Here is a 27635-nt window from a genome sequence, read left to right on the forward strand (position 1 = left end):
TTGTCTCACCCCTTCAGACTGTTTGTAGACTGATGTGGGGTCCATGACTTTTCTGTGCACACGGCGAACGCCTGGCACACTGTGAGCGGGAATGCAGCTGCTTTGGATTCGATTGTTTCACTGGCATGGGGCTTCGCTTGCATCATGGCTCCTGTCCTTAGAGCTATGAAGAAAACGTTAGTTTCCTGGATGCTAAACTATGGCTCCTTAAATTTGGCAAAGAAATAGCTAGACTTTCATCATCTGAAGTTTTATCATCTTTGTGAAAAAGAATGATTAAAGGCTCCAAACAGTTACCACAGTCTTATGAAGAAATTTTGGAACAGAAGTCCCAATAGAAGCACAATCAGGCTCTCCCCATCATATATGATGTTAGCATGCTAATGAAGAAGTCTCCACAGAGCCACTTGAATGCAGTGAGAAAGCTCACACCTAATATTCCTGGATCCAAACCTGCCACTGTGGCTGCCCTCTATCATTTGTTAAAAGCATGAGCAACTGCCTTTATTATTCTAGATCTCTTCTGTCAGTATCAATTTCTGTAGGAAACAAGTGGAACCTTTTCATGGAGCAGTCTTGTTTGACCTAGTCCAAGAAAGTCTTAATGTGAAAATGAGTCAGAAAAGGAAGAAAACTTTGTAAAATAGGCTCTTAGGGACACTGCGACTTCTTGTATAGAAAAGTTACACCAATTTACATCAATCCAATTATACTGATGTTTTTTCCTATGCAGACACAGCACAGAGATTCTAGTTTAGGTGAAACCTGCATATTCAGGTGAAGCAAACAAAGCTTATGGACCCCATTTCCATCTCCTGCTAGGTTGGCACAGGAATAGTTTTATTACTCTCTGTAGTATTACTCCTAGTATACTCTGGGGTGAGGCAAGGCCTTGTCTCTTACAGACTTCATTTTTCTTTTTTATAGGGTGAGAACTATTCTGCATTTTCTCTTTCTCACATTATGCTGCATGGTGAGGAAACATCACATTGAAAAGCAAATCAACACATTTTATAAGCCTCTGGTTTAAAAATTATTTGTTTTATATTACATATACTTTTACAACAATATTATTCCTTGGGGAAAAAAGAGAAACTTCCTTTCTGCAGATCCTGAGGATTTAATTATGGGTATTTACAAGGCATTTTGAGATCTTTTGAATGAACTGCAACTTTTAAAGACCTACAAAGTGTTACTATGAATCCGATGTCAATTCTCAACATATCTCAGTTTAATATTAATCCCAGCAAATTCCTGTGATCAAATTAAAGAAAACAGTTTACTCAGCAGGAGTCTATGCTGAACTGTCTAGTAGAGCTTGGCTTGCTCTCTTCCTATTTTATTCCTGAATTTATGTGTTCTCATATTAACACAATCTTCATTTATTCAACATGCTGGGAAAAAACTAGGTATGAAGTACAGCTAGTCTGCATGGTCTTTCCATCAACCAAGATGTGTTAAAGATCGAAAATGTTTAGCTGATTTGACAAGAAGATACAAATTCAAGAAAAATAGGAAGATAGGTTTCTACTTTGCTTAAAAAATAAGACATTAAATTTACTGAGTTCATTTCTTTTCCTTCTTCTGGACACAAGTTGTTAACTTTAAAAAGAATGACTTTTTTTTTTTCCCCTGGGAGAAAATAGGACTTGGGTCACTGTTGGACAGTAATGTTCAAAATCCCAAATGAGATGAGATGGCTTCTTCAAATCCCCATGTAAATACTGGACCTTGATTTCCTCCGTCGTGGTTCCAAACACAGATGGCAGGGGAAGCTTTGGCGAGTGGTCTGCAGCTGGTCCTCGAACTCTTTTCACCCAGGAATTCGATTGCTCATTTACACCATGTGATTGCGGTGGTGGCCTCGGAGAAGGCTTGAAGACTAGAGGGGGTTTGCCAGCCCAGCTTCAGGGAGCCTCAGCCCCTTGTGCTGTTGAAGCACCTGGAGCGGGATGCGTGCTTCCTAGTTAAACAGCTATGAAAACCTTGTATGTGACAGCATGACCGCAGAACGTGCTGAGGCCTGAGGAGACTGTTGGCCGGGCAGCACCCCTGAGCTGCACCCCAAGCGTGCATGACTCAGACCGAAGGAGAGACAAAAGGATCCATTGCATGTCAGCGCCGTGGTCTCACTTTGACCCATAACATAGTGTTATTTTTTAAAATAATGCTTTCAGCAAGGATCAGAAGTCCCACTGACACCCGATGCGCAAATAAATTTCAGCGCTCGGGGCTTTCTTGGCACCCAGTTCCGGGGGTGCTGGAACCCCCCGGCTTTCGCCTTGCTGGGGCTCTGCCGCCGCCTCCAAGGCCGCTCCCTTCCCAGGCCGCCTCGCAGGGGACCGCTGCCACGGGGGGGCCTCGAACGCTTCGCCCTCCGCCCGCGGCGAGGCCTCCCGGAGCCTCGGCGGCGACGCCCGGCCCGGCCTCCCCGCGCCGCATGGCCGGGCCGCGCCCCGCTAAGGAGGCCGGGGCCGGGGCGGGGGTGCCGCAGCTCCAGCCCCGAACGAAGGCAGCCGGGCCCGGGAGCGGGGCGGGAACCGGGAGCGGGAGCAAGAGCGGGAGCGGGAGCGGGAGCAGGGCCGGGCCCGCGAGCGGGGCGGGGAGCGGGGGCGGGGCCGCGCGGGGCGGGGCTTGCGCCGGGGCGGGCGGGCGGGCGGAGAGGCGCGGCGCGGAGTCCCGTTAGAAGCAGCGAGGAGCCCACGGAGAGCCCCACCGGCGCAGGAGGAGCGACCTGCCGTGTCCAGTCCGCCGGGAAGATGCCGAAAACGGTGGGTGCCGCGAGGCGGAGCGGAGCGGGGGCGGTTCCGCCACGGCGGCCGAGCGGGGCTGGCGCCCGGGGCCGGGCGGGTGTGGCGGCGCCCGGGCCTCGCGGCGGGAGAGAACGGCGGTGCCCCGGCTGCCCGCCTCGCCCGCCGGCCCGGGGCGCGGGGGGCCCTGCCCGCCTGGGCTTGCCTGCCCCCCGCCCGGGAGGCGCCGGCGGCCGCCCCGGAGGGCGAGAGGAGAGGAGCGGGGGGGGGGGAAGGAGGGAGTCCCGGGGAGCGCGGGTCGGGCGTGCGGCGCGGGGCCGCCCGCCCGCCCCTCCATCTTGTGCTCCCTGCCCCGCCGCGGTACCCCCCGCCTGAGGGGCCGGGCCGGGCCGAGCTTGGGGCGGCTGCCGGGCCGGGGCCCTGCCCGGGCCGTGGCCGCCCGCTCGGGGCTCGGGGCGGGCGGGTAACGGCGCGGCGGGGCAGCGCCCTGCTGAGGCCGCCCCTCCTCTCCAAGATGTCCGGTGGAGCGGCGCCTGCCGCCCGCCCCGCGGGTGCGCCCGGGATGGGGAAGGCGTGCTGGGTGAAGCTTTCTGGAGCCTGGTGGGGAGTTAACGAGTTCTATGGCCGCCTCCCGTGTGCTCTGTGAAGAGGAGAGGTTGGGGTTTTCACAACTTGTAATTCGTCAGCTCGAGTTGCTAGGGAGCCTTGTCCCAGCTTGACTCGAAGTGTTTCTTGGCTGGAGAGATCGCGGTACTTCAGAAAGTCTGGTCAAGTCCGTACTTGACTCTCCTTCTCGCGGCAGGAGTTTGGTGACTAATGAGGAGCATGGGGTTTTTCCATTTAATTTCTCCTGGTTGGAGTAAAAGAGTTAGTCCTAGCCCTTCATTGATAAAACAGGGAGGAGCAGGCTGGAAGGCTCTGGATGTTTCCTTGCTGGGAGTGATCTGACACGGCCTAAGAACGTGTTAAGCTGAGAGCCTGTGGTTTACATAAAGGAGAGGGGGGGGGAAAAAAACCTAAACAAAACCCCACCCCTATGCAAGTGGAAGTTGAAATGGAATCCACCTTGACTTTTTTTTTTTCAGCTAGTTTAACTTTGTTACTTTAAAATAGGTATTAAGTGCCCGTTTGACTGACTTCTGCTTTTCCTGCTGTCTTAAATGCCAGCTCTCTGAGACAAAAGCTGGATTTTTTTTTTTAAACATCAACATCTTAAAGGATATCAAACTTGAGCCACTTAAAGGTTAAGGCAGTATTTTTCTGAAGCTTTAGAAAGGCCTTTCTTCAAACATCAGCAATGATGAGTGAAGATTTACTTCCTAAAAAAAACCAAACCCCCCCCCCCCCCCCCCCCCCAAATGCCAGGCAACAAGTTCAGTAAGACTAACGGAAGTAGCTCAAGTTAGGGGACTTCTGTGTAAAATGCAGTTGAGACCTTTTAGCAAGGGAGTTTACAGTTGTGATGAGTGGCTTCTTTTAGTGTGACTTAGCCAAGAAATCCTGAAAGTGTTGCAGAGACACTTATGAATCAGGGTTCCCACTAATAGGCTGAATCCAAAAGTTATGACACTGTACTCGCTACAAGGCGCTCATTGCAGCCTCTGTATCTGCAGACACAGCCTAGGCTGGATTCATGTTCTCAGTCTGCTGCTTTCTGGTTCTGACGGAGCAGTTCTGCTTTCAGAGTTTTTGAAAACTGGAACAGATAAATAAATGCAAGTGCTTTGCTGTGACACTGTATTGCACACCTTAGATTCTGCAGAAGGTGGTTCAGATGTTTGTGCCTGTTGAGGTACAGAGCTGCAGGCCTCCTGCTGTATCAGCCACTAGCCTTTGGTTTCCTGCCCCATCTGGCCTAGTTGCAGACACAACTGAAATAGTATTTTAAACATTATTTCTTGAGCTGTGGTTTGCAGGAACAGGATATGCTGGCATAACTGTGTAATCAGTTCTTCATGTGAAAGAAACATGACTACTAGTGTGCTAGCTTAAGATTTGTTAATAGCTACTTAATTAACAAAACAGTAAAATGCAAGTGACTTTCCTCAATCGAGGTCAAATGTGGGTGAAACTGGAGCAGTTACCTGTAGCTATATGTGGGCTTCATCACAAAAATAAATCCATTGTGAAGAAGACAGATGGAGGAAATGTTCCAGGGAACAGTTCTGGCTGGGCAGGAAAAACATTTGTGTCTAAAGTGTTTGGTAGCTCTTATCATTCATCTCACCAGGCTTACAGAACATGCTGCTGCATAGCTTGAGCAGCAAAACCTGTAGAGTTCTGAGTCCCTACTCCTCCTTAAGATAGCCTAAATGTTAACACATCTAGCTAGAGATTGCCATTTTGTTACATGAGATTTGCTACAAGTGGCACTATGTTTTGGAGCACTATTAATAGGAATCCAAGATTAACTCTGGTAACCTTTGAACTAGTGGCACATGATTTGCTGCTGTGAAGTGTAATGTCTGCACAGTTGGGGGGGTTTGGCTGCTGCAGGCCTTGTAGGCTATGTAGAAAGTCCATCATGGATTGGCCTGCTGGTCCTGCCATGCTCTCTAGAGGAAAGCTTCACTGTTTTATCTAAAGTGATCATATAGTTAAGAACCAACTCTGGCTTATATTTTTTTTGTTCTGAAACGTTTGCAAGATGTACACAGTTAAAGCACACACCAAAGAGGGCATATCATTCCCCCACACACTTTGTATTGCAGAGGCATGGAAGTATTTGAGTGCTGAAATGCCTCTTGCAAGCCATTGTCAAGCTCTGAAAAGTCTCTCCCCAAGTTGTGAGAAGGCTGTTTATTGGCCATGAGTAGCTCTGATCTCATGCTTACTGACTAGTGCTCTAGTCTCTCACTGAGTCATTTCAGGCTGGGCAGAGCTGGAAGTCTCACTTGGTTCCAAATCCTGGTAGAAGTGAATGAGCTGTCACATTGATGGCTAGTCCAAGGTCCATTGTCGATTGCTTGAACTTTAGTGTTACAAAAACCATCTTAGTTGGAGGAGTGGGAGAGAAAACGACTTTTTTTTTTTTTGGTACCAGTCACGCCCATTTAATGGGCTGATATTTTACTGTATTTTTAGCTATTAGAAAAAGCAATGCTTCTGTATCAGGATTCATTAACTATTTTGCCTATGAATGTACTTTGTGGCTATATGAATGGGTAGGCCGCTGAATTTGAAACCCAAGCATGTCGTGTATGAGGTGTGCATTCAACTGTCCTATCAGTAGGACTTGAGCAGTTCTGTTCTAGGTAGCATAGTCTTTACTCGTTGTAAAGAAGTAGGTTTAATCAGAGCTAATCTCGTGAATACAGAAAGCTTCAAACTAATGAAGTTTGGAGTCCTCTTATTGCATTAGAAGAACTAAGTGTTTCTCTCAGTGTTCAGAATAAGTCTCCAGGTTTCTAGGGCAAAGTGTTACTGCAGAGAAAATCAACTTGGACAAGCATGAAGTCTTCAGCACAAAGGAATAGTAAGATTGGTAGCTCTCAGCTCTATGATGCTACATAAGATTTTTAAAAAACGTTTTTTCTGCTGTTGCCTTTTCCCTTAATACTTTCTAAAACTCAGTGTATCAATAGCCGTTGGGGCCTTCAGGGACCCTGCCTGTAGCTTAAATTGATGGTCCTAATTCCCAGTTGGACCCCAAAGGTCCTTGAAGCATATCTACCTTTGTTCTTTGGAACTGCATAGGTCTGGTTAGAAGAAAGGTAACTGAGAGAATGTGGTAGGTATCAGGAGAATCCACTGGGTAATCAGTTTCTTGATGTGTACCTAGTTGCTACCAAATGCTGCAACAAGATGGCAGCTATGAGCAGAGTGCTGCAATTGTTCGGGTGATCCTTTTTTTTTTTTTTTTCCTTGTGGAATTTGCTAGAGGTCTTGAAAGCTTAGGGGGAAGGGTAGACAGTGATGGAAACCATGACTTGTAATGGATGGACACTTTTCTTTTGATGCCCTGGGTTTGGATCCTGTTGTGGTATGAAGGAACACTAGAAGCATTCCAGATACCTTCTGTCTTATCTGAGGACCAACCCTTTGGTGTTGCATCTCCTCTCCCTCGTTCAGTATAACTTGTGAAGCTTGGCAGCACTGACCAAAGTTAGACAGGCTTTGGTGTGACATGGGTGCTAGCTTGTTAGGCAAACTTGATCCATTGTATCTTTCTTCTAACACTACCGGATACATGGAGTTGCTGTGAAAAGGTGTGTTTGACAGCTCCCTAAGACCTTGCTTTACACAGAAGTCTGTGTTGACCCTGTTGGTGAATTTTGGATGACTTTGTATTTCAGAAACAGCAATAGCTAAAACGTGCTGAGTGTATAGTGGAACCAGGTAAACTACTGGACTCTTATACAATGAATTATCTGTAGCTTTATACCTACCATGGGATTTTACAAGCCAGGAAAGGCCTTTACGCCCTAGCTTGTATTGTATTCATCAGCTTGGTTCCTAGATTCTGCAAGAATAGCAACGTTTTACCTCTTGTGCAGGTGAAGCAGTTAAGCCTGATAGTGAGCAGAAGCTTCTGTTTGGTACTTACAGGCCTTCTATGTTAGAGTTAAACAGGGAGTTTAAAGAATGCCACTGACAAATTAGCATTCACTTTGTTTTTACTTACTGGTAAAATCTTGCTTCCACTTCTTATGGCAAGCCTTGCACCTAACTAGCAGTGTTGGCAAAACCCGTCAGTTATAGTAGCTTCAGACTGTAGTGAGCAAGAACTATTCTGAGTGCCTGATCTGAGTTGGTAGTTGTGATCCAGTTCTTAAAACTTTAATGTGACAGTGTTAGGCCTAAGAGTGCTTATGATATTGGAGGTTCTAGAAGATTAAGTATGTTAGTTGAGTACTTTCTTTTGTTTTTGACTTCTTGATTTGTTGCTTGAGGCAGACGAGCAAGAAGCAGGTTGGTGAGGCGCACACAATAAAAGGAGCCCAAGGAAAGCTTTAGATCTGCTGCTTCTACTGTAAGAATCCTGTGGGGAAAAGAGTGCTTAATATCAGAGGTTGGTCATCACTCACTTCTTGCAAATATCCTGTCCCCTTAGCATTTACAGGCAGTACCTTTTTTGGACCTGCAAGGGGTTGCAGCACTTTCCTTGGAGTGACTCTGCCTTGTCTGATTAATCACCCCTGAAGGTTAATTACAGTTCTTGCTTTTCTCGTGAGGATAGTTCATAAGATGTCTTAATATGGACTCCTTTTTTGACAGGAAATGGCATCACTGCCTCTAGAGGAAACTTGTTTCAGTTGTTTTATGTATAATGTCTGGTCTGAAGTGAAATCCTCCGGCACAGAGCTCACTGAAGTCCCTAGGTAGCCACCCGAAAGACAGCTGATGAACTGAAACCGTGTGATTCAAACACGCTCTGTCCTTGCTTCTTGTGAGGCTGGCTGTGCAGGGGGAGCAGGACCCTTCCCGAGTTGCTGGGCTCTGCATGTCCTTGCTGATCCACTGACACTTCTCACAGAGAAACTCCCCGGGAAGAGGTAGCTCTGGCCCTGCTCCAGGTTATAAAGGAAACTGACTAAAAGCTTCCTCTAGCGACGTCATCTCCTGGACTCTTTCCTGCCTTGGTGCAGCTCAAACAACCTTATTTGGCTGACTTTTTTTCTCTGCCGCCCCCCCCCCCCCCCCCCCCCCCCCCCGCCGGTGCAGCGAGAGGGCCTCCCTGAATTTGCACAATAAAGCTGTTATCTGTGCTTAATCGCTGTTCAGAGGACTACAATGGGATCTGCTTGAAAAAGAGTTCCAAGATCTCAACGCTAAATCCTCGGGTCCGCGCCGCCCCCCCCCCCCCCCCCCCCCCCCGATGTCTTGTTTGTCTGTCTGCTAAATGATTATACTAGAAATCAACATCACCCTGCGAGGAGTCTCTCTGCTGTTGCAGACACACTATTGGAAGAGAGGAAATCCCTCCCTGCCCAGGAATAATCCAGGGCAATTAACTGATGTAAATTAAGAGCACTAGTAAGCAGCCAGTTAATTGCTTGCTTTTCCCTAGGGGTGTTTGGAGCAGCAGGAATTTGCATAGTGCAGCCAATAATACTGCATCAAAGGAGTTTGTTTTTATCCCATCTGAAACTTCTAAAGCAGGCTAAAGTCTCTAGATTCATGGAAGGCTACTCTTTTGGGCAAACCTCTTTGTAACACTTCTATGGCTGTTTCTAGGTGGAGTGTTTGAGTGTTTTGGAAGTTGTGGGCATAAAACCCACCCTTCTGACTCCAGTAGCTAATGCTGACTTACTGTAATGTTTAAAAGATTGTGCAGCAAATACTTGGCAGGGATGTAGGAAGAGACAGTCGCTGGCAGGCTTGGTGGTTATAAAACCACAGGATCAGCTGTAACTGCTTGGAGGTTTAAAACCTGAAATTGCAGAGGTTTGGGCCTTATATTGACAAGAGACAATTATGGCTTCAGCAATTGTGGATACATGTGTAGGTGATCTAGTGCTGCTTCCTTCCTATGCAGCTATGAAAGGGTATCTTCACTTGTATGAATGTGTGATCCTCCAGTGGAGTACTGGGGCGGTCAGAAATTCCTGGCCTTTGTATAGCAGCTTGCTGAACTTTTATTAAATGGGGAGAAAACGCTCTTTGAAGAGTTTTTTTTTTTTTAATAGTATGACTCCTGCAAAATGCTTTTTCCTAGTTGTTCTAACATCTCTGAAGCTGTAGTTGTTCTGAGGCACCTGTTTGAAAATACAAACTTTGGATGGAGGAATGATGTTCAGTTCTCATCCCATTCCCAGGCTAAGAAATAAGAGCGTTTGGCCATGCTAGGCTTCTCTCCCTTTGGCCATTGCTGACTGACAAAGAGCTACAGACAAAGGCACAGGGTTGCCCGTGAAGGAGGAATGAATGAAAAAACTCCAAATCTGATGCGCTCTCTAGAGAAACATGCAATTAGGCAAGAATGAGATGACGGGCTAGGAGGGGGAAGAGACAGACTCCTTTCTCTGCCAGCAGTGATTCTGTGTAGAGAAAAACGAATCTCAGACGAGATCAGAAAGAGGATAACTGAAGTAGTGAATAAGAACGGCATGGTATGTGTGATCCAGACTGATCTATACTCTTGCAAGTTTCTAGCTTTATTGGTCAACTTCTTTTGTAGAGGAAGGCTGCTCAGGATAACGGACTTCACTGTACTGGAGTGTGAATACTGTAAAATATTGTTTGGGTTTTTTTTTTGTTGTTTTTCCCTTTTTTTTGAGGGGGGGGTTAAGTTGATGTCAGAGAATCTTGTGTGCAGCATATTGGAGAACAGCTCTTCTGCAATTGTATGCATTCTGATGTTCTCCAGGTATTTTCTTGTTAAAGCAAACTGATGACTTCCTGCAGCCATGAGCCGTTTTTGTCCATCTCTATATCACTGATTTGTCCTCTTCTCCTAAGTAAGCCCTTATGACTCACAACCTTTTTTCCTCTGGATTGGGAGACCTAGTTACGGTGGGGAAGTGACTAAGTACAGGAAAAATCTTCCATTGCAGTCTGATCAATCATTTAGTCGCACCATTTAATAAATGTATTTGGTTTTATGTAACACAGGCTAATAAAGCATGGAATTCTGGGCTAAATTTTTCCTTGTCATAGCTTTTAAACTGTACTGAACTTAACTCTCTGGCATTAATTCTGTGCTTGGTTACAGTGCAAAAAATGAGCTGCCAGACAAATTATTAGGGTGAGGTGTCAAGGCTCTCAACATCCCCCACCCTCCGAGGTGTAGCTTTTTGTTCATAATGTCTCTAAGAATAATAAGGTATACTTTCTTTTTCACCCCTTGAATATGCTATTCTGGAATAATGAATTTAAAAAAAAAAAAATCTCTTTTCCTCACTACACTAAATGTCCATCCAGCAGCCAGCCTGAAAAGACAAGAGGGTTCTGGTTGTAAGGGTTTTTTTTGTTTGTTTTTTTTTTTTCTCTATTAAAATCCAGAACTTGGTATCATCCTAAAATGATCATAATCCATGGGACCTGCAGAATGGCAGCAAATGGTTCTGAAGGCACTATGTAAGGAAGTAAGGCAGTTCCACTGCTGACAAATTCAAGCAGTATCAAGTTGCCCAATAAAAAAAGTGGTGATACAAAACCCACACAAAACTTTGTGGTCCAATACATCTTCTTATATGAAAACAATCCTATTAGTATGACAACTCACTGGCAACCTTGGAGTTCCAGTTAGAAATGATAGAGAAGGAAGGATTTTTACATATGTATTAAAAGTAAGGGTTTACTTACTAATCCGTTAAGCAGACACTTTAATGAATGGTTGACCTGTTCACATGCAAGTTAGCAAGAGGCACGTGGCATAGAAGTCTTTGTATAGACATGTATAGAAATGCTTCCTCCCTGTGTGCAAGAGGTGGTTCTTGCAGAAGTTGACCAATGGTGTATCTGTGCAGGAAAACTGACTAAGTACTGGTGCTCCAGATACTTTTTTTTTTTTTTTTTTTTTTTTTTTTTGCGGCGGGTAGTTAGCAAAGTAATGCTGACCATTGATCAAAAAAGGGTCAGCAAATCAAAATTTTTCATAAAAGGGTAATAATAAATATGCTTAATATTTATTTCAGTTGTATGAAGATGTTCTAAATTGAACTTAAGCTAAAAGGAAACTTCCACTCTCATCCTTCCCTTCCCCATATTTTAAACAAGAATTTTCATCTGCTGACATTTTGGATATTGGAGGCATGGATATAGTTTCAGGTGCTCACTCATTTTCTTGATGAGTTTCTTCTTGCTTTCATATTGTATCTTGAACATAGAACTTCAAGGTTGTTAGAGTAGCTTTGTAAAGGTGGAAACTGGAAAGTTAAAGGTTCTTGGTGAACTTGGTTTCTGTAGCTTCCTTCAAAGGAGATAAAGTGTTTTTCTGTCTTAGGATGCATAAGAGCTTTTAACTTTTGAGGGATCTTGTCCTGTAATGAAACTACTTTCTGTTCAACATGGCTGCAATATACAATAGTGTGTTTTATCTCTTTGTTGGTCTCTAAAAGAAATAGATAGCACTGTCTATCACAACGTCTACTTAGAATAGAATATTTCAGTTGGAAGGGATCTACAACGATCGTCTAGTCCAACTGCCTGACCAATTCAGGGACGACCAAAAGTTGGAGCATGTTATTAAGGGCATTGTCCAAATGCCTCTTAAACACTGACCCGCTTGGGGCATCATCGACCACCTCCCCAAGAAGCCTGTTGCAGTGTTTGACCACCCTCTTTCTAAGGAAAAGCTTCCTAATGTCCAGTCTAAACCTCCCCTGATGCAGCTTTGAGCCATTCCCATGCATCCTGTCACTGGTTCCCAGGGAGAAGAGCTCAGCACCTCCCTTTCCACGTCCCCTCCTCAGGAAGCTGTAGAGAGCAATGAGGTTGACCCTCAGCCTCGTTTTCTCCAAACTAGACAAACCCAGAGTCCTCAGCTGCTCCTCACAGGACATGCCTTCCAGTGCTGTCACCAGCTTGGTTGCCCTCCTCTGGAGATGTTCAAGCAGCTTCACATCCTCCTTAAATGGTGGGGCCCAGAACTGCACACAGTACTCCAGGTGAGGCCGCACCAATGCTGAATACAGCAGGATAATCCCCTCTTTTGACCAGCTGTGTTTGATGCTCCCCAGGATGCAGTTTGTCCTCTTGGCTGCCAGGGCACGCTGCTGGCTCCTATTGAGCCTGCTGCTGACCAGCACCCCCGGGTTCCTTTCTGCAGGGCTGCTTTCCAGCCACTCCTCTCCCAATTTAGACTTGTGCCTGGTGTTACTCCATCCCAGGTGCAGAATGCTTGTTAAATTTCATGCCATTGATGATTGCCTAATGCTCCAATCTATCTAGATCCCTCTGCAAGGCCTCTTGGCCCTCGAGAGGGCCAATGGCATCTCCCAGTTTGGTATCATTAGCAAATTTGCTAATGGTGCATTCAACTCCTGCATCCAGATCATTGATAAAAATGTTGAACAGAAGTGGCCCTAGAATTGAGCCCTGAGGAACACCGCTGGTGACTGTTGCCAGCCAGATGTAGCCCCATTCACTGCAGCCCTTTGAGCCCTGCCCTCCAGCCAGTTCTTCACCCAGCACACTGTGAACTTGCTTATCTCACAGTTGCATGACTGATCCAGAAGGATGCTGTGAGGGACATCACCAAAAGCCTTACTAAAATCCAGAAAAACTACATCCACCACCTTCTCTTCATCCATTAGGTGGATGACCTTAACATAGAAGGATATCAAATTATTTAGGACTTTCCCTTTGTGAACCTGTGTTGACTGTGTCTGATGATTGCGTTGTCCTTTAAATGCCTTTCAACTACTTGGTTAATCTAGTTAATATCTGACCACTAAAACAGATCTTCTAGTAACTATATGTCAAGAAAGCAAAATTGCCTGGAAAGCTGGATGGGTTGAAAGAAACTTGTTTGTATTGTAGCTTATAGTGCAGCTGAGACAATAGAATACTCAGTTTCTAAGCAATAACAACATGCAAAATCGTGACTGGTTTGGTGTCTGTGGTTGGTTTGTGTGTGTGGTGTTTTTGTTTGGTTTTTTAAACCCAAAGTTGTCCTTTAGGGATGATACTAGGTTAGATTACTCATTATATTCATATGTTCCACTAAGTTTTGTTTGACAGCATTAATTAATGGAGATGCTGCACAGCACACATAAGAAAGGTGTTGCTTTTCTAGTTTACTGTTTGTAACTACAATAGGGTACATACCAAATATTAAGATAACTTTGTGCTCTGAGATGAGATCAAAAGCCTAAGCATCAATGACTATTTTGCCAACATCTGGTTATTTCCTTTGCCCCTACGTATACCTATATATTAACAAAACTTAAAATCACTTGAGAAAGAGGACTGGTTCACTTAATTTGTTTTATTGGGTAGATAATGAGAACTTTAGCTGAGATGTATTGAATCCAGTGTCTGGCTGTATTCAGCGCTCTGTGGCTAGAGTTACTAGGATCAGAGCTTACCTCGAGCTGAGAAACCTTTCTTCCATTTCTGAAAATGTGCTGTGTGAACAACTAGATTTTTTTTGTTGCAGGATCTGTGTTTTTCACCAAGGAGCACTCAACATGTGAATTTGTTTGCATTGGTGAAATACAGGAAGCAGAAAGCAGTAAAATTATTGCGTTCTAGGCAATATCCACAATCTCCTAGAGAACCAGAAGCTGCTGTATGAAGAACTGTTACACATGACTGCTCATTTTGTGAGCTGCCTCAAAAACTGTAAGGTTACTAGTAGCTTGAATAATGGGGTCTGAAAAGGCTAGCATTACTTATAATACCTGAAAGCTCTGAGTCCATGGTTGGGAAGGTAGTAGACTTTGAGAGCATTCTTATTCAGCACCATAAACCACTGTATCACTAAACCAAGAAAACACTCTAGTAAGCGATGTGTCTTAGTCCTCCAGTCCCGTTGTGCTGCCTTTGTTATGGGAGCTGGACTGTAACTTAGTCTTTCCTGGAATACTGAGATGACAAGCTTTCCTTGCTGCTGTAACGTTAGTTCTTTGCTCCAAAGAGCAAGCAAGAAGCCTCTGTTACCTGAACTTGGTATTCAAAAAATCCAGAAGTGTTTACTGCCTGCTGATGTAATCTTTTTGGCTTAAAACACTAGACTGCACCTCAAACTGATGGTATTCTGACCCAGCCACGACAAACTGGGAAGCGGTAAGCTCTAGCAGTAAGTTCCTGAAGACTCAGAATTTTCTAACTCTTCTTTTAATGACTTGCTGCTGCAAATGTTTTAGGCTACGTGAAATCTATGGACATCAATACCTTCTGCACTGATGGGCACAATGTATACCTAGGATGTTGTGGTGACAGCCATACATGCGGAAGTGAGTTAAAGCTCAAAACCCCCCAAGTTTGTTGGTTTTTTTTTTCTTTATCTTGATCTGTGGTTTGTTACTAACATCTGAAGTTGAAGGTTGAGTGCAAGCTGCAATGCGATGTATTATGCTCAGTTTGAATACCCCTTTGCGCACCCACCAGAAAAGGATAGAGATCTTTTTCCAATGAGGATACCTGTCAGCATCTTCAGCTGTAAGAATGTATCACTGTAGTGTCTGTCTTGAATCTCTCTGTCGAAAGATATAGCAAATAGGACTAAGTAACTTTCAAATCATCAAAAGATCAGAGCAATCAACTGAAGATGAGATGTCCTGAACAATACTTGCTTCAGCATCAGGCACAGGAAATACGATGCTATCTTAGTGTTTGTTCTGACAAATGCTAAATAGTCAAGTAGAAATATGACAGAAGGCTGTCCTGCTTCTCCTTTGCTGCTTCAGTTCTGACAAATTTAATATATAGGCTTTGTTGCTTGCTCTGTACTTTGTTCACCTTTGTGCAAAGTCTCTTCTGCCACCAAGTAGTCAGAGGAGGTGACCAGCCACTGCTCCCATGGCTAAACTTTGAAAGTGTCTTTCATTCATACTGTAAAAAGAGCTGGTTGGTGGGTGTGTCTTCTTTTTATATAGAACCCCTCAAATTCCTATAAGGTATTTCAGATTTAAGAATCACTGCATCATAGCTTGCTGCTTAGTAAGCTGACTCCCTCAGTTTGGAGGAGGAGTGCATGTTATGTGACTTTCCTTCGTATCTTGGGACTGTGTGCTGCTTTACTCTGTCCTTTCAAGTTTATCCTTATCTCTTTGCAAATGGCTAGGTGCAAATGCTTTGGTCTCGGAAGAGTTTGGCATAGAGGACTTTGCAGTGAAATGCTTTTACAATATTATAGTGACAGCTTTGATTTAGCAGTGTTTGGAAGGATTTGAAAATAATTTGGATCTGAGGGGATTCAGGCAGTCTTGTAAACCAAGTGATTTCATTGGTCTGCCATTCCCTTAGAGAAAGATGGGTTATTAGATGTGTTAATGTGGATCTCTGCTTTCACAACAAACCTGAGCAAGAGTAGTGTAGCTGCTCTTACTGCTCCTAGTGTTCTGGAGATGTGCAGTTGGGGGTGAAGTATCTGGATGCAGGAATGTTGAAGGCACCCCAGGCTTTGATCAAAGTTGAATTAATGCCTGCAAATCCTATGCTGCTGTTCCTAAAAACTGAAAACGTAACAAAAAGCAACGCTATGCACCAGGTCTGAATAAGAGCTAAGCTCTCAAGTTGACTTATGAATGCTCCTTGCAGAAGGTTGCTTTGCTGCCTGCCTGCCTCTGGTTAGTCTAGGAAGTTTTACTGTTTGCTTTCATAAGTTATATTTGCATGTATGTTGACTTACACAGGAGATGTACTCAGCATCTGGCTATTTCTTTTCCTACTACTCAGTTGTGTTTCTCAGTTTTGACCTCCAGCTTCGGGAAGACCACTAACCGTTCAACTTATCTGTATGTTTGGCTGCATAAAGGTAGTCCATAACATCTCTGTTTGTAGAGGAGGTTTAAAGGATCTAAATATTGAAACTGCAAATCATGTAAGGAAATTGCTCCTGCCTGCTTGATACAAGAAGTCAGTTTCTGCTGTCAACATTATAAATGGTTAAGCCAATGCAGGGTAGCTCCTCGACAGTGTCTGCAGTCTTGTAGAGTTGCTGAAGAAGTTAAGCTGAGAGACAACCCTAGAAGTAATTTGGTCCAACCCCATGCTCAGAACAAGGCCAATTTCAAAGTTGGATCATTTTCTAAGTTAGATTGGATTGTTCAGGGTCTTGTTTTTGTTACAGTGTGACAATAGTTCTTGACAAAGATAACTTGGAAAGTACTGGAATTTGTGAAGTATGGTGTAGGTGCCTGGAAGTTCTTAACCTCATCCTCTGGAGTGCAGAGGCATGGAGAAAGTAAAAGAGCTAGTCAAGTATAATGATTAAAAACTATTAAAAGCAAACCCTTTTTCAAGGAACTCTTAATATAAGCCCAGTTACTTGTGAGTTCAGCTATCTCACCAGTTGTGTTTGCTGGTACAGGGTGATCTATGCAGGCATCTCTGTTTATGTCCAGGCAGTATTCTAAAAACACTTCCCCACACAAAGCTAGGATAGGCCAGAAGATGATATCAAGCTGCAAGAGTCCTGAGGCAGTATGTTACTGATGCATTTGATAGTTGCTTCTTAGCAATGCTTATAGCACTGTTTCTGAACATGCAGCCCTGTAGCAAACTGGGAATAGCTTGAATCTGTAGCAGTCACTGGAAGTCTGAGGCTTTATTCTGTACTTTAAATTGTGACTGTGTCTCTGTAAAACTGTATACAACTACAGCCTTTAACTGAAGTCCACCAGATATGAATTACATTCAGGTAGCTGTAACTTTTTTCTTAACAGACTTTTTGAGAATACCCTGAAACATTAAAGAAGAAATACTCTGGAATGGAAGGGGTAATTAAGTATTTTCTTATATTTAAGAAAAAAAAAAAAAGTTTTGTTTTTTTTCTTCAGTTTAGTCAGGCTTCTTTGAAAGGCTATGTGATGCAGAATGTTATTTATTTTTGCATCTGAAACAGTCTAAGCAATACCCTCTACCATGGTTGGTTTTTGGCTGCTTGGTCTCGTGGTGTCTGCTTGATCTATGGAATGTCCAGCTATCATCTACCCTTAATTCTGTGCATTGTAAGAGTGGTATGTGATGGACCTGTATTTAAAAGGAATACATGTTAATAAATCTTACACTTGACCACTGGGATTCCTGGGCATTTAGCAGTGTCTTCATGCATGCATCTAGGTCTCGGGTGATAACTGCAGTTTATCAGGCATTCTTTTCAAATAGCCCAATTTCAAACAGTGTATTTTAAAAGATGTATGAGTGTGAACTTGAGTGTGCATTTATTGCAGTCTTTAATCAACTAGATCAACTTGGTTGCATGTTTGAGAGCTTTGATTTGCTGCCACTGTGAAGTTTTGGTCCCATCTGTGTGTTCCTGCCTTGCACAGCCTCGGACAGACCAACTCAATAGTGCATCAGTTCTCTTCTGCTAGCTCAGCAGAAAACTGGGTTAATGGCAGGTACACATCTGGCTTGATGAGGGATAAATGTCATCAAGGGGTTGTGTATCACAGCTACTGCAGAAGATAAGGCAGGAGTGCCTGGGAGCAAGGAATAAGAAGTGGTTCAACAGCTTGGCCCATCTTGTCCAATTGTACCCCAAAAGCCATCTTACCCTTCCCTCTTCCCGTAATCTGTGCCAGTAGCAGTGCCCCTCTATAAAGGTAGTGGATGGGACCAATGAAATGATTCTGCTGGAAAAAATAACAGATGAGTTATTCTCAGCCTGATTCATTCTTTGGTCCTGCTTCTGGTGTAGTCATGGAACGCCAAGATGAACCCAAAGGCGGCAGTGGGGGGGGTGCAGGCTGTTTGGATGGTTTGCCGTGGCGGTGACACCACGCCCTGCGGTGCTGGCACTGCTCTCGGTGGCTCCCGGAGCAGCTCTGTGCCTGTTTGGGAGCCTTTTGGGACAGGGGGTTCTGTGTATCCTGGTGGTGGAGCTACTCTCCTCTATATTAGGAAAGCTCAAGTGCTTGAACTAGATGGAGCTTAAAATAACAAAAGGTACTTCAGCAATCACAAGCTGGTCTTTTATAAACTATGTACAGTCCCAACAGAGCTATTTAAAACCTAAAATAGGTTGGTGGCAAGGGAAGCAAATGTGGGTGGGGAAACTGAATACTGAAGCGTAGAACTGAGCTGTTTCAGGGAAATCCTGCATTTTAGGGAACCGTGACCTAAATAGATATGAAAAGGCAGCCAGCCTAAATGGGACCCTGTACCGAAAGGAAGTTGCAGGATTTGTCTAGCACACTGGAAATGATAAAACTGAAAATCACAGGATGATGAAACAGCTTTACCTCACACTTGACTGTGCCTGCAGTTAAATTCGGAGGGATGGCTCATAGTCTGGGCAGTCAGATCCCACAGTAAGGCTGTGTTCTAGCTCCTGGAAGTCTGGCTATTGTTCAGATATTCAGTGAGTGCTGTGAGCTGGCCAAGAACTTGATGTGCCACACCCAGGCAGTGCTTTGGATGTCTGAAACAGGCAGTCCTGTGTTCAGCTACCCCTCTCGTTACCCGTGGGCTGAAATGCTAGGTGTCTTTGGGTTGAAAGACAGAGAAGCATGTGAAACAGATAAGCACGCTTCTGACTTGTTCATCCAAACATGAGAATCCTTTGGAAGGAAGAGCTCAGTCACAGCGGTTATCTTCATGCTGTCTTCCCTGTGGAAAGTCTCTTGAAAGATGAGCAGAGTGTCTGAGCTTAGGTTTTTTTATTTGTCCTCAATTCCAAGTTACCTCTAAACCAATTCCTAACTGCAGGTGAATTTAGAGACCTTTACATAGGGGATGAGTATTTAGTCTATTAGCTCATGAACCTCAAGTACTTACTCTACATGTGGTGCCTCTATGCAGCTCACACTTGTCTTGTTAGCATCCTGTCTTGATCTTGTTTTGAGCCCCTTCCAGCAAAATAGCTGCTTGTAATTTTGGCAGACATCCACTGGATGCTAGGTTTGGAAAGCTTATTGGCTGTCTGGAAATGTGTCTTGGCTACCAGGCTTGTCTGCTTAACCCCTTGAACTGGGTCTTTGCAGCTGTTAAATGGTACTGGGAAATCCCCTGCCTTTGGAATGAAGCTTGGGAGGGAAGAACTAGACTAAGGCAAGTTTAGGGTTGGGGAAGAAACTGCTCTTTTAAGAGTTTTCTCAGAAAATCTGAAATGCTTCTAGTGGTGGTGGGGAGCACTGGAACTGTTTTGCTGGTTAAGTTATGGCAGTAGCAGCCAGGATCATAACACTAGTGTGCGGCATACAATTTTTGGGGAGGGGGGGGAGCAGGCGGTGGCGGCAGCACAAAATACTTGTTTGTAACCTGTGAATAGGATTGCCTAGGAGGGGCACGCAATAGCTGTGAGGAATGTCACCCGTACCACTGCTGGCATTTCAAACACGCCCACTGCCCTGCTGACTGCCTTTCAGTTGAAGAGCTTTAGCTAGGGATGTGGTTAAGCTCAGACATGTGAAGTACAACTGCCAACCCTACTATTAGTGTGCAGAGGCCATAATGGGCATATACTAGTTCTCCAGAGAACAGCACCTTCTAACAGGCACAAACCAAATGGGTGTTCACAAAAAAAAAAACCCCAACCCAAACAAAACCCAAAGCTGCCCAGAGTGTAGAAGTTGAACGATGGCAACTGCATATGGCTAGATTTTGCTTCGAGTTCTACCTCCTGATCCAGATGTTGTGGAAAAGGGGTCATGGTTTTTCCCCATGATTTTTTTAATCTCATTCTGGGTTTTGACTTAGTAAAGGATGTTCTCTATAAGTAGCTCAAACAACAGGTACAAAAATAGTTATTCTAAGGGCCTCTTCAAGCTAGCTCTAAAGAAATAGCAAACAGCAATGTTAATGGCTTGGAACAGCTACAGGAAAGCAAAGGGAGGTGCATGAGGAATCTATTTATGAGAAAGGAAATGGCAAAAATAGAGGAATTGATCCATTGCACAAGGTTGTAAGTTGTGTAATAAGTGGCACACAAGTATCTGGACTTGACTGTAACTGTGGGGATCCACCCATGGCTTCTTTCTTTTACTGGCTTAGTACTCTCATCTTGCAACTCCTTTTGTCAAATTGAAACTTGTTTGCCCTCTGGACAGGGTGGCAAGCTGCTAGCAGCCATGGTGTTGAAACACCACTGGTAGGATCTGACTACTTACTATCTGCTTGGTTGAAAAGGAGGGAATTGTATTCAAGTAGCTTTAACTTGGAAACATGTCATTAATGATTTTGGAAGCCATGCTGTGTAGGGGGTAGGGGAATTCCCTGTGGGTTTTTTTTTGTTGTTGTTGGGGTTTTTATTTTTTTAATTGTTTTGAATAAATAACTTTGTACATAACCTTCTTGTAAAGTAGAATTTTTATTCCTGAAAAAGTTGCCTGCCCAAATCAGATCACTAATTAAACTGGGTAAATGATGCCTCCAGAGTTCTGAAATTCTGAGTTCTCCAACCTATTAAGAAGCATTGGCATAGCCCTGGCTTTGTGTGGCTCTGTTCTTGCATTAATGGTGTGTGCTCGCTAGTACTAATTGAAGACAGCTTTGGACCTTTGGAATGTTGATTGAAAAAACTGAAAAGTTGGGGCAGGGTGGGTGAGTGAAGGCTTCTAAGGTAAGGCAACTGCAAATGTTAGCCCCTTTGCATAAGGAATAGGCTTTTTTGAAGCCCTCTTGTGAGCTCTGTGAATGTGGTTTGAAGGAGACCTCATTTTTTAGAGAGACTGTCCTTGGGGGTAATAAATCTGATTCTCTGCTACTTGAGGGGGGGAGGAGGGGAGCCCTAGTTTATATAAGGATGCCTGAAGTAGACTCCCTGCCTAGATATGAGTAACAGATCTCTGGACTGATGGACATGTCCTGCAAGGAGGATCCCCTCGGGCTCCATTTGGTTACCCTGTACTCGGGCCCCTCTGGTATTGATCAGTTGCAACAGGGGACTTACACACGAAGGTAGTTGTGGCTTCTCACGCTTGGTCTTAAGAACCAGAAAAGCAACAATATAACTGCTGTGTTGCTCTGCTCTGCAGGCATTACCTTTTCAACGGAAGCAAGAGTTTCCAAAGAAACTGATTATGTTTTTTTCATGGGAACATTCCTGTTTACCACAGGCTGTATGGAAGAATTTTATTTTCCTTATCACTGGGAGATGAGCAGTCCAAATTAATCTCGGAATGGTCTCTTGTGTTAACAGCCAAACAAATACATATTTGGGCTCTGACACTACAGTATGACAGGGTTTATATTAGGATAAACCACTTGGTTTTCTTTTTGAAACTGACTGCTTTAGCATTATATTTGGTACCAGATTTTTAGAGCCACCTCAGTCAATCTCTACTCCTTACCCTTTTCAAGAACAGGGATCGGCTCTTTCAACCACCAGATACAATGCCTGCTATAAACCCTGTCAGAAAACTTGTATGCTGTTGGAGTGGACACAGAATCAGCTTATTTTGAATCCCTTTATCAGAAAAAGCAGAAATTTGCTGTTCTTCCAAGCTCTGCATGAGGCAGAGGTACTTCTAAAAACTTCTGTGTCAAGTCACCAAGTGCTAGAAGCGTGGGTAACCTGCAGTGTGGCTTTTTAATGGCCAATGTGCTGTAACCAGCTCCCCCTAGCCCACCCTGGGATAGTAAATCAGTGCTATGAAGGTGAGTTTTGCTGGAAGTTATGGGCAGAGTGCTTTCTGCACTGGCAACACCCCCTCGGGGTTTCTGCTGAAGTGAGATAAGTGTCAGATGCACACTTGTGTCACAGGGCATGTCTGGCTTCCTGCAGCTCAGGCGCTCCCTCCTCCACCCTTTCGCCGTTGGGTTTCTGCAAGCAGACTCTTCAAAGCTGTGAACTTTCTCAGTCTTGCCTGCTGTTGTTGTGGCTCGCTTCCTGTGGCAGCTTTTTCCTCTTGCTGTCTTCAACAGCTTGGCTCCTCAGGCTGTGTGAAACCTGCAGTTTGCTGCCCACATAGGCCATCTTGCCTTGCTGGGGACTAAGAGCAGCAGCCGGGGGAGGTGGAGAGGAGGGACACAGCTCTAATGTGACTTTAAGGTGTGGCTCCACAGCAGTTTCTGAATCGAAGCTGGCTTGCTGCTGTGCTTCTTCACAGGGAAGGAATAAGACCACATGAGCACAAATCTAGTTAGATTTAGCTCAGTTGCTTCCCTGACCGGGCTTGCTGGTGCTTATGTGAGAACAGGGCTGTGCAGTGCAGTTGTGCTGCAGCAGCTGCCTCTTCCCAGCCTGCAGAGCAGCCTGGGGCACAGCTCAGCACCTTCAGTGACTTCAGAGGGCACCAGAGCCAACAGAACAGAACTGTCTGTCCTTCTATGATGTCAGCTGGTGGTGTCTTCTCCCAGCTCTTCCTCACTTTATTGTTCAGCCAACTTGCTCACGTATGATAATTGTGCTGCAATTCAAGTGATTTGCTCTTTTATCATTTTTAGTTCAAATGCTGACCTAAATAGGAGATTCTTGACGGGGTGCTGCTCAGCCCTATCTGCCACTCTATTTCAAATTAAGGAAGTATTTTTCTTTCTTTTTTTTTTTTTAAAGTGAACTTATTAATACATGTGGTATACTTGGGGTAGAGCAGTATATTGCATATGTGATTACAGGGCTCAGCACATAAATCCACTGGTTGTGGACTCTCCTTGAGGACTCGGATCGCATTTGTGATCTCTAGGTCAGTCGGCAGCAATATCCACTTTCCAGTGGAATCTGGAGGATGCTGCCAGTTCCTCATGTTTTTGGTCTAGAGCCTGGTGATGTGTGTGTCATAGCACATTAGATGTATGATCTCTACCATCCTTCTGCAAGGGGGGTGGGGTGGGGTGGTGGAGATAAGGGAGCAGGCCAGAAAAATATTTGTTAATGAAGCTAGTAAGTGGAGCTTCTTTCTGTGCTTCCAGACTAAAGTTCTTGATGTTTCTGCCAAGCTGAACTCAAATAGTGGTTGAGCCCATTGAGATTGGAGTATCCAGTTCCTTGTTCCTTTTGTCACTGGCTGCTTACAGAGGAGCCTGTCCTCCCTCTGCAGATGGCTTTTAATTTAGTTTTATTATAGGTACAAACTGAAATTTCACTCTGTAGATGACACTGAGTTGTGGAATTCAGCATAACAGTGGATGAAATTCTACTGTAAGCTTCATGTAAACCTGCCATTTCTTGCTGAGTCTGACTGTTACAGTTGGCGTTTTTTGTGCTTTAATGACAGCCATGTGTCTTCTTCATGTAAGGTAGTCTGAAGCTTGTAATATTGAGCTAGTTTTAAATGGTGGTTGGGTGCATAGGGTAACAACACATAAGGCAGGCAGTAAGCTGCAAGATCCTTAGGCATCTCAGTACCTTCAGAAATTTGATCCACAATCTATAGGTGACTGTCCTGTGTTATGTCTTAACATACAGCAGGTGCAGACAGTTGGGATGTAACTAGGGTTTTGCTGAAAGGTACAGTCAACTTTGTATCTGCCTGGGTTTGTCGGAAATAACATTAAAAATAGCCCCAACTGAATAACTGACAACTACTTCTGCAAAATTAGCTTAGATGCTGTGCTGTCAAATGTGTAAAGAGAACAGGGGATGGGTGGGGAAAGTGCAGGGTTTTTTTTTTTCTCTTGCAACAATCATGGGGGTGTCTTATCTTGTCAAATGTTTTCAGGTATTGATCTTTGCTTGTGTCCATTTTTAGTCTTAGTGTAAGATGATTAAAAGATGTATGTGCAAAACAGCTCAATTTTTCTGTAACATCAGCTCTTTGTCTTCAGGCTCTGCACTAAAATCATTAGGGATTTTTTAAAGGGTGAATTCCTGCTACAGGCTGTAGTTGGGTACCGAAACAAAACCAAGACACAATCAGTGTCTGAAAGGGTGATGTTATAACACGTACTCTATAGCACATAAGTCGTACTTCTGCCTCGCTGTTACTGAGTGCGTCAAAGGTGGGCAAGCTTCCTCCTCCACAATATTATGGTGACTTTATTCAAATTGTCATAGCGGGGTGGAACAGGATGCCTTCCTTGGCCTTATTTGCTCCCCTATGGCTTCAGTCAAATGAGGAGTACTGTGTCCCCAGCTGAGCGGGGAGGAGGGTGGTGGGGAGGGCTGGGGGAAGCTCCAGGATGCCGTCAGGACAGTTAAGGCTGGCTCTGGGGGCTGCAGTGTGGCAGGGCCAGGGCTGGTGCTGGGGGTGTGCCTGCTGCTGTTCTCTTCCCTGAAGAGCTTAGGGGTATGAAAAAGCCCTTTAAGACTGCTGGAAGGGGGCTTGGTTCAATTAAGTGTAATCCCTTTAGAAATTGCAAGCACTTTCACATGACCCGATTCCAGCCTCACCCTGACACACAGGACCCAGGGCTGTTTCGGCAGAGTGCTGGTGCTCAGGAAGGAGCCAGATGTCTGTGAGTATTGCTGGTGCTGCAGGTGGGGGGCATTACCTCTGACGCTCTTCTGAGGCCATGCAAAGCATGATGTCCTGGTACGATCTGCGGGTTGGTGTGTGACTCCTGTCCTCGCAGCAGGGCCTGTGTTGGCTGGCTGGTGCTGCAGCAAGTGAAGTACAGCCCTGGGGAGCATTTGTCCTCCAGGAAACGCTCCTGCGTTTTAAGGGAGGGGGAACAGTTCTTGTTATACTTGCTATACTGTTGCCAATCTTGCTGAAAGCCAAAACTGGGCAGGTTTTTAGATTATTAGGGTGCCTTACAAGATCTTGAGTTCAGAGTTCATGCAACTCTGGCTGGATTTTATGTGCTGCTTTGGTCAGAGCTGTTGGAACTGATGTATAGTGTTAGTCTAGTATCTTTACCTGCAGTAATTGCTGGGTCAACTGGTGCCCTATAGCCTAGAGGGTCTACAAAGGATGGCCTGGAATTTCTTTTTAACTGAATTTACTTCAGTTCCGTAATAGTCAAATGAGCAATGACGTGTGACTTTTCTGTATGCCATTTTCTCCAGAAATAGTCCATGTGGTGGCTTGAACCTGGGAAGCATGAATATCTGAAGCTGGAAGCCTACAGAGCAGCAGAGTCTAACAGCTTCCTTGCATTCAGGAAGTCCAGGGAGGAAAGAAGCTTTAGCTCAGGGTCAGCGTTTTGTAGATGTTGATACTCTGTTGTGCTGACTCTACCTATTATTCTCACATGAATTTCCTAGTACTCTGTTCCTGTCTCCACTTATGACAATTGTCTCTTCTACCTCTTGCGTTGCTCAACACATTGGGGCATTAGTGCAAGTAATACATCCGTTACTGTGACGGTATGAGTCTTTCCTGTTTGTCCTGCCATATGCAGCTACAAATTATCATCTTAGGAAGTAGTTATAGCAGATTATTAGTAGGGCTTACTCGGAGACCTGGAAGATAACTGATAATCATTGCTGCTAGTAAAACTTACTGGGAATCTCAGTGGGGTGGAAAGTGAGACTTGAAGGTATACAGGCAACGTTAAAATTGCTGAAAAGATGTTGCAGATAGGTGCCTGATACCGTGGTCTATTAAGTCTCCTGTAGTCTGCTGAACACCATGGGAGGAGGGTGGTGGTGGTGTCCTGTAGCTTGTGAAAGCTTTTGCCTTTGGCTGCAGCTGCGCTGGGGGCTGGAACAGTGTCTCTTCCATGCAAGAGATTCTGTGCAGGAGGTCTTGCCCTCACCACAGCACTGTCCTTGGCAGCAGGAAGCTCTTTAATGTGGTCTGGTAGTGGCAATCTTTAGCTGTGCTTAGACTGGTAGAACAATGCTAATTCCTCAAATAGAGAAGAGGAAGAGTTGCTAGGTTTCTAGCTCTTTCCTGTAGCTGTTATGAAATGAATCAGTTAAATATGGGCTTTTTTCTTGAGTATTTTTTAGCTTGGTGAGTGTAAATTTGTCTGTTGAAATGTGATACTCGAATTTTCTTGTAATGTGCAAGATGGTCTCCTCTGGAGGCTTTTCATATAATGTTGCTAGCTGTTTATATGCAAAATATTATGTTAAATGATGATGGAAAGACAAGAGACGACTATTTAGAGGCCACCTACTAGGGTAAAACTTATGCTAGTTTAAGATCTAAGCAGAATTCAGGGGGTTGCAGACACTTGGATGCAGCAGTGAGTGCATTATAAATGCTGTGATGAAAAAATTCAATGAGTTGCTTTAAATAGAAATTGAATATAATGACTGCATTAGGATAGTATTTTTGGTAAATCTGTTGATGATAAAATCCAGTAAGTCCTCTAAAAGCACCTGCTGAGTGTTGAAAGCTTAAGACAAAAGTTTACTAACAATAAATTTTGGAAAAGGAGCGTAGTGTACTTGGGGATGAGTGCTGCCACTGGGGACCTTGCGACCTGATTGCTGGTGGGCAATGTCTTTTTCCTCACTGTATTTATGCCTATTCCTTACATCTCAGCAGTGTGTACCTCGCCTGTCTGGACACTGACAGAGCTAGATTTGTATATGCTCAGCAGTCCAAGCTGGTTATCTTATTAAGGAGCATTTTATTCTGTTTGCAACCCAAATGGTAAGCATGCTGATGCTTATGCCAGCCCTCAAACCTAGGAAAACCTTAATAGATGGTTTAGAAATACAAAGTATAAAAGCTTAACGCTAACGAATCTTGAGGCTTTTCTTAGAATAAGCATTGATGGTGAACTAGATAAATGGTTTAAAAGTGCTTTGGCAGGGTAATTCTAAAGGGACAAGGCAAATGAGTCTAAATTATGATGGGACTGGATCATGCTGGCTTTCTTCTGGTATAGCACTTCTGTTGTGTAACCCTTGTGTAACATCTGTGTTGGGCAGTACTCAGCTATGAATGTCTCAGTAAAGTGGCTTTACTAAAAGAAAGACCTCAAATGTGGAGGGTGAAGGTAAACATGCAGTGCCTGGTACTTACTTGTCAGGTAGAAATTATAGAAGACCTTTTCTTGTAGTTTGTCTGAGCTGTGGGCAGAGCATGTAAAGATCAACGAAAGTGACTTGCCAATAGTGAGGTGGCCCCTGGGTATCTTTCAGAACAAAGCGCCCTTGGTGCTTGGTTTTTCAGCCTTTTTACGTGCTAGGAGAACCAATTTGTATTTCTGTGCCAGCACGTAGGCTCTTGATATGAAACAAAACACTTGGTAAAGCTGCATCTGCTCTGAAGTATTGTCAGGCCTCTTATTTGCTAACTGGGAATGGAGAGCAGTGCCTTCCACCACCTCAAATGGTAGAAACCTCACTTTGTTTTTCCAGTCCACAACTGGCTCAAAAAAACCCTGGCTTGGTAGCATATGGAGAAAAAATTCTTTGTATGTTGTTTCCACACCAATGAGGTTTAACAAAGCTCAATTTTACAGCAAACTAACTTTTCAGCCAAGTATTAAATTGCTATGAAACCAGTGGTTAAAATGTCACTGGTACAGCCCAGGACATACTTTTCC

General features: G+C 44.4%; 1 protein-coding gene across 2 annotated transcripts in view; it reads left to right on the top strand.

Annotated features, from left to right (window-relative positions):
- Window positions 1-2627: 2627 nt before the first annotated feature.
- Window positions 2628-27635, top strand: part of MSN (moesin) — a 48316-nt gene continuing 23308 nt past the window's right edge. Inside the window, exon 1 of one of the 2 annotated variants that reach the window (XM_029997013.1) lies at window positions 2628-2771. In XM_029997013.1, coding sequence (XP_029852873.1) covers window positions 2760-2771 — 12 coding nt within the window. In that variant the 5' untranslated portion in view covers window positions 2628-2759. Of the gene's footprint in view, window positions 2772-24620; window positions 24642-27635 lie in introns of those variants that run through there. The other variant, XM_029997014.1, reaches the window with a different exon arrangement.

Source organism: Aquila chrysaetos, chromosome 21 (assembly GCF_900496995.4).
Source record: "Aquila chrysaetos chrysaetos chromosome 21, bAquChr1.4, whole genome shotgun sequence".
In the NCBI taxonomy this organism is placed as follows: Eukaryota; Metazoa; Chordata; class Aves; order Accipitriformes; family Accipitridae; genus Aquila; species Aquila chrysaetos.